Source organism: Mustela putorius, unplaced genomic scaffold (assembly GCF_011764305.1).
Source record: "Mustela putorius furo isolate JIRA1106 unplaced genomic scaffold, ASM1176430v1.1 tig00000145_pilon_pilon_pilon, whole genome shotgun sequence".
In the NCBI taxonomy this organism is placed as follows: Eukaryota; Metazoa; Chordata; class Mammalia; order Carnivora; family Mustelidae; genus Mustela; species Mustela putorius.
This window is the reverse complement of record NW_025421294.1, coordinates 34,146,507-34,156,532: the sequence shown is the minus strand read 5'-3', so window position 1 is coordinate 34,156,532 and position 10,026 is coordinate 34,146,507. Positions and strand designations below refer to the sequence as shown.

The following is a 10,026-nucleotide window of genomic DNA, read 5'->3' as shown; positions in this document are numbered from 1 at the left end:
ACTCAAGAGTCTGAGTTTGGAGGTGATGGCTCACCTGGAAAGATGGAAGAGGCTAGCATGAGAAATATATAGTACAATAGACAATCTTCCAAAATGTTCAAGTACTAACGAGCAAGAGGCAATGTGGAACATAAGAGGAAGAGACTAACTCTGCCCTAGAGTGGGCAGGGCAAATTAAGGAAGCTGAGCCATGAAGAAAGACTAGCAGTATGCTGGCAGAGGTAATCCTTCAGAGAGAGAAGAGCCTGTGCAAAATCTTGGAGCACAAGGCACCTTCATGGTATGTGGTTCAGCTCCAAAGACCTAAATAAAGATACATGTAGGTGAGGATATATGATGGGAGAGGTAGCAGCCAGACTGTGGAGTCTAGCCCTCAGATGGTAGGCCAGGGAGGGGTAGAGGGGGTGTAGGTTCATACCCTGGATCTTCTCTACCAGAAGGGGAAGGGTAATCTCAGGCTACAGTAGAGTTGTTTACCCCCACAAAGCTGATTTTCCCCCAGTCTTCTTGAATGCATAGAACCTTGTGGCATCACTATGACCACTGCTATGGTCTGAATATTTATATCCCCCTCCCCAACACCAAAACAAATTTTGTTGAAAACTAATGCCCAAAGTGAAGACTTTAGTAGATTGGGCCTTTGAAAAGTGATTAGGTCATAAAGGCAGAGCCTTAACAAATGGGGTCAGCGTCCTCATAGAAGAGGCCCCAGAGAGCATCTTTGCCCCTTCTGCAGCATGAGAGGATACAAGAAGTTGGCAGTCTGCAGCCTGGATTGGAAAAGGGCCCTCACCCAACCATGCTGGCACCTTGATTTGAGTCTTCCAGCATCCAGACTGTGAGAAATTTTCGTTGTTTATAAACTATTCAATCTGTGGTATTTTGTTATAGAAGTCTGTAAAGACTAAGATACCCACCATGATAGGAGACGACATACTGTATTAATTTTCATTTCTGGGAAATTGGTGAGCAGGTATTTTAAAGTTTGGGCTACCTCATTAGCAGTTAACCCTACCATTGTCTACAGACAGAACATGGCCTCCATATGACACCAGGATGGAGACCAGGGACAGTGGCTCTTGTATTATTTTTGGCACGACTGGCCTAGAAACATGCCAGATTATCAAACCTGCTGCACATTTCACTGGGTATCAATCAGACATACAGGCTCTGAAAGACAGGAAATTGGTGGTGGGGATAGGGAGGACACCCATAACATAATATCCTGCCTAGCCTGGGGCTCTAGTCTCTCTCAGCTTTGTCTAGTTGGCAAAGAATATGGAACTGAATGTGATTCATGCTGACAGTCAAGAGTCCACAGTCTTCTGGGCCAGAGTAAGGATATGTTCCTGACAAGTAATGCCAGGGTTTTTTAAACCATGTTTCTGGAAGTCCTGTATCTATTTCCCCAGGAGAGGGGTCCCTAGGTAGAGTGTCAGGGAAGGTCTGTGTCAGCGCCTATGGAGGGTAGAAGTGCCTTGGGCTTAAATTCTATGAGCAGCTAAGACAACCCCGGATGTAGCAGAGGTGTAGTAGTGGCCAGCAGTTCACTTCAGATGCCAGATGGCACTGACCAACAAGGAGAAGGACAAACCCTGACAAGCCTCCTTCATAGCCCCTTAGTACCAATCTCCAGCTGTCCAGAAGGAACTAAGGAATGGGAACTGGTGGTCAGTGAAAGGTGGGTTGCAGCCAGGGTTGGGCTAGAAGCCAGGCTCTCCCTCCTCTGAGCTATTCACAGGCTTGCTTCTCACAGCTGACAAAAGCCCTCAATAAGTTCCCCACCATTCCTTGTACACCCTTTTACCCCAGGTATGCCTTGCAGATCTTCTACACCCATCAAGCTGCTGCTTACTGTAAGTCTTTGTTCATGCTTATTTATCTGGAATAGCCACCCCCCCCCTTTGTTCTCTCCAGCCTTTTCACCTAGTTTTTCCTTACCCTTTAAAGTAGACTTCAGTCACTGTCAATGCTGTGGAGCCTTCCCTGATGAGTTCCTCTTGGCTCTGACCCTGGCTGAGTGTGGTCTATTGATCCCAGTGTCTTGGATTAGCTTACATCATTGCATTGACAACAGTCTATTTAAAATATCTGTTTAGGGGCACCTGGGTGGCTCAGTTGAGCATCTGACTCTTGATCTCAGTTCAGGTCTTATCTCAGGGTTGTGAGTTCAAGACTTGCACTGGGCTCTGTGCTGGGTGTAAAGTTTACTTAGAAAAACAAACAAACAAACAAACAAACATCTGTTTATGTGTTTGTCTTCCCCCATTATATGGTGGGCTCCCAGAGAATGTTTCTTGCTCATCTTTGGAGTTCCAGGGCCCACGATCCAGACCTGACATGTAACAGGTATCGGTTTAATTTTTGTTAAATTGAAGAACCACAACTTCAACAGTCCAGAGCTTTTGTAACTGAGAAGAAATACGTAAACTCTTCCTGCCTTCCTGGTGCATATGGCTTCAGCAACCTTTCCACTCTGAGTTTGTACGGTTTGTACATTCTTCTATCTTCCCATTGGTACTACCATCCACTACCTGCCTTCCCTTCAGCCCAATTTCTATTAAATCAGCTTGGGATCAAAACTGCTGTGCTTTGAGTAGAGACAATGAGCCCATCCAAACTTGAGTTTCCACTGAGTTTTGGGACTCAAGTGGGAGGTAAGAGGTAGTGAGTAGTGAGGTGCACAGAGCATCAGTTCTAGTGTCAAGCACACCTAGGTTCAAATCCCATCCCATTTACCAGCTGTATGACTTTAGGCAAATCTATTCACATCTCTGGGTCTCAAGAGTTTTCCAAGCATAAAACATAGAGACTAATTTCTCCATAGGATTTGTCTTAGTTTGGGTTTCCCTGGAGGCAGACCTAATGTGCATGCAAATACCTTAACTGGGAAGCAATCAGGCCAGGGCTAGGATTAGGGTGATGCATGTGAAGTGCCTAGCTATAAAATATAGAGGCCTTCTTACCTTCACGTTAAGTACCCACTCTGCCCTAAAGTACCCTAGACTGAAGGCCCCTCATCCTAGTCCCAACCCTGATCTAGAAAGTACTGACAGGGTAGTTAGAAGTGAGGTAGGAAGGGAAAAAAAAAAAAAACAAAACAATAGTTGCTGCTGGCAGCTATTGAGGTTCAATCCCACAGAGGACCTCTTAGAATTCTGGTGGAGAATGCACCCACCTAAAGAGGTAAGGAGGCTCAAATATTTACCCCCCAACTTCCATTTTTCACTGGCTGAAGACTGCCTCAGGGGCCTCAGTCCTGGCACTCCCTGCCTGACCACACACAAGTCTAGAGATGTCCTAAGGCATAGAGCTGCAAGTTCTTGCAATAGGACATTGTGGGTATGTAATAGAATGGTGAATACCCAGGGGAAATGCGCAAGCCACAGCCTCTGCTGGAAGGCTGTTGTAAGGATGAAAGGAAATTACACAACCACAATGCCTAACACAGAGAACTCTTCTTCTCTTTCCCAATTTATGGTAATAGCTTGTGAAGTTCATGGAGATTTCCAGCTCTTCAAGAGTTGGAAACACCAGCAGAACTGCTTCCCATCTTTCAGAAGAAGCAAAACCAAAACACAACAAAACCCCAAATCTAAGGTCCTAGGTGAGCTCTAAATGCCCAGGACCCAAATTTGTTGTGGAAGGCTGGTAGTCAATGAAGCTAATGCAGTCAAAGGCTCACTCCTCTAAGAATGGTTTCCTCTTCCATCTGCTCCCCATCTCTTTCTGGCTTTTTTATCCCTCACCCAAACACTACTTATGACATACAAAACTAGCACCATATTCATAACTGCTGCCACTTACTCATCTTCTTCATGTGACAGATACTGTGCCTTTATACCCATTAGCTTAATCCTTAGAACCCTGTTAAGTATGATTTCCCCATTTTATGGACAAGGAAACTAAGTCTCAGAGGGATTAACCCATGTCAGAAGCAGGATTTCAGTCTCAGGCTGACATGATACTCTTTCCGCTGACTTTTTGTCTCTTCATTCTCACTAATGCCCCACCCACAGGACCACAGGCTCAAGGCACATGGAGAATAAAACAAACAGCCTTTATCGAAGCCATGTTCTAGAGAGACTGCCCAATTATAAGCTAAAAAATGCACTTTCTAGAATCAGCCTTTTCCTTTTCTTCTCTTCAGGCAAAGAGATAAACATACCATCCCATTTATAATGTTCTACCCTCCAACAAACTGCCATTTAATGAGAGAGACTAGTGAGAATTAAGTTGATGGGACAGAACTAATAAACTACTTTTGGGTTAGAAGGAAGACAGGAAAATAATCAATACTAGAGCCAAAGTAAAGCATTTTCTTTAGGACTGAATATGAGGGGCACTGTTATCTCATTGCCATGGACCAAAAAGTGGCTTCATTTATTCCCCTGAGCCTTTCTTTGTTTCCTCACCTGAAAATTAGAGGATACTACCTACCTCACAGGGTTGCTGTGAGGATTAAATGTAAGTACATACATTACCCAAACCATAGTAGTTCCTCAAAAAAAATAACACCTGTTCTTTATGTGATGCTGGCCACAATGTCAGTGTCATGCAACACCGGAACATGGAAAAAATCAGGAGCCTGCCATCTGGCCTTCTTTTAACTCAAAAAGCTTGTGTGCAATGGCATAGGCAAGAAAAGTATCTTAGGGGCATCTGGGTGGCTCAGTTGGTTAAGCGTCTGCCTTCAGCTTGGGTCATGATCCTGGGGCATCGGGCTCCCTGCTCAGCAGAGAGCCTGCTTCTCCCTCCCCTCCCTGCTCATGCTCTATTTCTGTCTCTCTCTCAAATAAATAAATAAAGTATTTTTTTAAAAAGTATCTTAAAGGACCATTTGGTGCTTGCCATTTTAGCTATCTCTCTGAACCCCTCTCCCCAGTCTAATACCTATCTCATTTTCACCTTAAAATCAAGAAAATTTGATGAATCAGAAGTTAGTAGAGTCTGAGTGATATCCCTATTTATCCTGTCCCAGGATCCTTTCCTGGTCAGCAGCCACCTCCCACAGACTTTTATTACATCTTCAAATCAGCTTGGGCCAAAGCTAGCTTTCTTAACATCCTTGTTTGGGTATCTCCTTCAGGTAGTTGCTTCTGCTGTTCGACATCCTCTCATCTTTGAAGTCTGCAAGTACACTGCAGATAGACCACATCTTGTTATGCACTGAAAGCTCCTGGGCAATGTGGTCAAGTACGTGCACTCCTCTACCAGTAACATACTGAAATAGGGATGTTATTTCCTGGTACTGCTATGACCTTTGACAGCAAGAGAACTAATCTTGGCTTTAATAGATGAATATGCCTGGTATCCCCACTGGTTAATCTAGGAAGAAAAATAATTGCACAGGAATTAGTAACAGAGCATTCACTTACAAATTCCTGGTAAGAATGGCAGGAGATACCCCTCAAAGGTCCTATGCTCTGGCTGAGAACTGTTAACTAGGTGAAGCAGCAAGATGAAGTAATAGGTTGCTGAATGATAGGGATAGCAAAATAAGAAGTAGGATTTGATGCCTTGGCACTTTCCACAGTGATGTCAGAAAAGGTCAAGGGAGTAACCGTGCTCAGAAATGTGCACTATACATTCAGTGAATTTAGGCAGTATGTCAAAGTCAGAAAAGGTCAAGGGAGTAACCGTGCTCAGAAATATGCACTATACATTCAGTGAATTTAGGCAGTATGTCAAAGACCAGTAATGGCATTAATTTGGAAACATGTAATTTAGCTCCACAATTTAAATATTCCCACCCCAAAACCTGCAACACCGAGGGGAAAAATGGAAGATCTCCATCTTATTGAAATAAGATTTCATACAAACATAAATATATTTAAATTTTCTTTTAACTATAAGTGAATCCAGACTGTTATAAAACAGAATACTATACACAATCGTCTGTATAGCTTATAGAAAACATCAAAACAAGAATGCTGAGTGGATGCTGGTGATGAAAACTGCAGGGCCAAAACTTGCTCAACAATGAAACAGGGTCCACTAAAACTTAATGACCATGGCCCACCCCTACTGCTAATGGTTTTGTCAATGTCTGGACCCTAGAAATTCAGGGTTTTCTCCTTCTTCCTCTGCCTGCTTTGGTCCGTGTCCGGCTACCTGGCCGGACGGTAAGTTGCTTTTTAAAGTCCACTAAGCAATCTGTGGCTTCTGAAATGGAAACAAAAGACTTGATGGGAGACTCATTTAAGTCGAGATGTGCAAGGGAACTCTGCATCTCTTTGCTGCAGCCTGCCTCTTCCATCATTGGTGAGGGCACCCTAAAGAGAAGGGGGGAAAATTCAGAATTCAATATATACCTACTAATAAGCACTAAGTATGTATCATGCATTATACCAGAGGCTTCTACATACATTATTAGTTCATATAATCTTTGTAATAATCCAACCAGGTAGGTATTATCATTCCCCTTTCACAGATAAGGACATTGGGTAAATCATATTACCCAAAGTCACACAGTGAGATACTGAGAGAATGAGAAGTCAGACCTAAATTCCCAAACTTTTTTTTTTTTTTAATTATTTTTTTACCAAATTCCCAAACATCTTGAAATCTAGGTCAGAAGACCAGGGTTAGGAGAAAAGAATAAATCACAGCTTTTGTTCTGCCTGTTTTAACGCCATGAAACTGAACTAGCCATCCAATTTTTAGCCTAGATATGGGGGGAGGGTAGCACACACAGAGGTTACACAGTTCCATGGTGATTTCTACCTTCAATAGTTTGAATATCACACTATACACAGGACCCAGGACAAGGCCTGTACTTTTCTAGAACTACTGACAGCCATACTTCAGTGTATACCCCAATTCACCTGAAGCCTGCTGTCTCTGAAGACTTGGTCTTTATTTCTGCATCTATAAGAGAGAAAAAGTAATAATGTTAATAGTGTTGTAATCATACCACTTCTCACTGCTCATGTGCTTTCTGTGTTCTGGGCACTGTTTTTCATCAATCTTAAACAAGTAGCTCAGATCCCCATCCCCAAACCCATAAAATATGAGTATTAGCACCCAACAGGCTCAGCTGCAAAAGTATCAAGGTGAACACTTTTGAATGAACAACCTCTGAATAATCTACTTCAAATCTGGACTTGAGGAACAAGGAGTTGCCAAGAGAAATCTGCCACCTGCAGAGATTCACAACATGCTGATCTAGAAGCAGCAGGCTATAGGGCTTGGAGAGGCTGCCTTTTTATAGTCATCAGAAGGCAAAACAGATTTGCTTAGTGGGAATGAACTGTTAGAATGAGAAGGTAAGCAATCTCACCAGGCTTAAGCAAAAGCTCCTCTTCCATTTGCATCTAGTGAAATTTAACAACAGCAACTAATAACAATAATAATAGCAGCTAACATTTATCAAGAGCCTACTAATGCCAGGGAGTATGTTTGGAACTTTACTAGATATAATCCTTAAAATCTATGAAGTTGGTATTGCTAACTTTATGCAATGCTCATAACCAATCCACTCTACTGCTCCCTAAATACTAGGCACAAAGAGACAAAGTTACTTCCTACAATCCCTCTGGAATGCAGGTTGGGGCAAGTAATAAATGATGCACAAAACATTAGGAGAAGGCAGAAATATCTGCATGTCTAGTTTCCCAAGTCTGTTCCTTTGGAAGGTATCTGGGGCTGTGTCATTCCCCTGTTGATTTGGAATTTTTTTTCCCTTAACAGGAAGTCCTGTTCCTTAGTTAAGGGAAACTAAAAGGAGTCTCAAAGTCTGGCTAATGGGCCAAATGTAAATCCACATAACTCCAACAAACAGTGAGTTGGCAGTAGCCATTTTTACTGGAAGGCCTATGACATAAGCCCAGAAAACTGGTTGTGGGGTCTTCACCTGCAGTCCTGTGCTCAGTCTGTTCCAAGAGACTGAGGAGCCGGCCTTCACTGCGATTTTTTTCCTATGATAGAGAAAAACAGATCAAAGGATTATCTCATGGCAGAGAATCTAAAATACAACCTTCCTTAGCCCAGATCACACCTATCTCCAGGAGAGAAGGAATGTAGGACATAGCTCTAGGAAAGTCTTTTGCTTTCTAATAAATGAGGGTATACAAGTAAAAACACAAACTGCCATGATGAACAGAATATATCTTTATGCCAAGAATATTATCCAAGAATGGATAACCAGAGTCAAGGCAAATTATTCCACAAAGATATTAAAGAACAGTAACCATTGACCTATGATAGATTTGGAGAGATTTTAGAATAGAAAATAACAGTTTCAGAGTAGCTTCTTGAAGTAGTGATGCCAGAAGAGCCAACTGGCTCTATGATACAGGCACTTACCTATAAGCCACAACTCCCAATCACATCACCCCATTCATACCAGGGTCCCTTTCTTTTGTCATGACAGATAATGGCTTATCCATCTTAGTGTGCAGTGATTGCTAAGTGAGTAAGCCTCGCATATGGAGCTGCTGCTTCATCTCTGATCTCTAAGCCAAGACTTGATCTTCCTGATCTCTAATTGCAAAGCCCAGAAAGCACATTCATCTTCCCCATACCAGGGACCAGACCTCACAGCTTCCAAAGACCAGGCACACAAGGTGCTAAATAGAGTTGATCTCAAATATGTTCCTGGCAGTGGGGGTATGACTGGATATCCTTTCTGGAAAGGAATTTGGTGGTACATTTCAACAGATTTTAAAATGTTTACATGAGTTCCACTTTAGGAAATCTAAGAAATAGTCAGTGGTACACAGATTAATGGTTCAAATACAATCTTATAATACAAAGAATTAGAAAGAACCTGAATGTCCAATAATATGAGTGGTTAAGCAATATAAACATTAAGAGTAATTTTTAAAAACAGTTTGAAAATAAACCCAGTGGGGCACTTGGGTGGATCAGTAGGTTAAGCGGCTGCCTTTGGCTCAGGTCCTGGGATCGAGCCCCACATCAGGCTCCCTGCTTGGCAAAGAGCCTGCTTCTGAATCTCCCTTCGCCTGCCACTCTGCCTACTTGTGCTCTCTGTCAAATAAATAAAATCTAAAAAAAAAAAAGACTCAGGAATGTATTTATGCTATAAAGTTTACACACACACACACACGTATACACACACATACATATATACACACAATGGTCTCAACTACATTAAAAATGCATAGAAAAAAAAAAGAAAATAGGCCAAAATACTAACAGTTATCTCTAAGTAGCTCAATTGTGGGTGATAATTTTCCCTGATTCTTTATGCTTTTTTAAAAATTTCCTATATTTCCTACAGTGAGCATATATTACTTTTTAATTAAAAGAAAATATACTTTTAAAACAAAATATTATTTCTAGATACATAGAAAAGTAAGGAGGAAGGGAAAAAAGCATAGAACAGAACTTTGGAGAATTTCCTAAAGCATTCCATACACACCTTTGGATTCCTCAGCCGCTGCTGCTGCTTCTCCTCCATAACTGAGCATACCTTCCCACTCTCTTCAGGTTCACCTCCTTGGTCACCCCTTGCAAGCTGGAGACAGGAGTCCACATGACTCTGGTACTCTCTGAATGGGACCAGGGATTTACAGAGATAACACTTCTCATTCCTAGCCAATCACAAGAAAGGGGGAAAAAGCAGTTTTAAGATTTGTTTTTGCCTCTGGGCTCCTGGATAAGTCTTAAATTGTGTTTTTATGTTATTCTGTCTCAATTGTGTTTTTACGTTATTCTGTGGAGGAGACATGTCAACCAATGCAGATTCGCTCAGCAGGATTGCCAATAAAACTAACCCGACGCCAATCAAAAGGACTGACTGATTAGCGGTTTTCCCTGGCTGTTTCTCTGTACCCTGCTGTTGCAGCAGTGGGATGGTAATGAAATCAGTTCTTCTAACTATCTCAAACAATGCTGATTGCTCTTCAGACATAAAATATTCTGTCAAACTCTTCTGAAATTAAGTGTAATAGTTTTTTTCAAAGGGAAGTTAAGATTTAGACAGAAAAAGGAACACCAAGTGCATTAAATCAAGATGACATTTTTACCAGGGTGGATGAACTTGTCTGATTAGTAAATCAA

At 42.0% G+C, this 10,026-nt stretch overlaps 1 protein-coding gene and 1 long non-coding RNA gene across 9 annotated transcripts in view; one reads left to right on the top strand and one right to left on the bottom strand.

Moving 5' to 3' along the window:
• Positions 1-152: 152 nt before the first annotated feature.
• Positions 153-10,026, top strand: part of LOC106006190 — a 43,350-nt gene continuing 33,476 nt past the window's right edge. The window contains exons 1-3 of one of the 3 annotated variants that reach the window (XR_001180129.2): positions 153-838; positions 1,813-1,856; positions 5,090-5,196. This is a non-coding gene — a long non-coding RNA (uncharacterized LOC106006190). The remainder of the gene's footprint in view (positions 839-1,812; positions 1,857-5,089; positions 5,197-10,026) is intronic. The other 2 variants (XR_001180154.2, XR_001180133.2) reach the window with 2 other exon arrangements.
• The window catches only part of UIMC1 (ubiquitin interaction motif containing 1), a 132,389-nt gene continuing 128,191 nt past the window's right edge, over positions 5,829-10,026 (bottom strand). For 5 of the 6 annotated variants that reach the window (XM_045075578.1, XM_045075581.1, XM_045075583.1 and 2 more), the window contains 4 exons: positions 9,386-9,557; positions 7,856-7,919; positions 6,828-6,870; positions 5,829-6,275 (listed from right to left, as the gene is read on the bottom strand). In XM_045075578.1, the coding sequence (XP_044931513.1) occupies positions 6,065-6,275; positions 6,828-6,870; positions 7,856-7,919; positions 9,386-9,557 (490 nt within the window). In that variant the 3' untranslated portion in view covers positions 5,829-6,064. Of the gene's footprint in view, positions 6,276-6,827; positions 6,871-7,855; positions 7,920-9,384; positions 9,558-10,026 lie in introns of those variants that run through there. The other variant, XM_045075582.1, reaches the window with a different exon arrangement.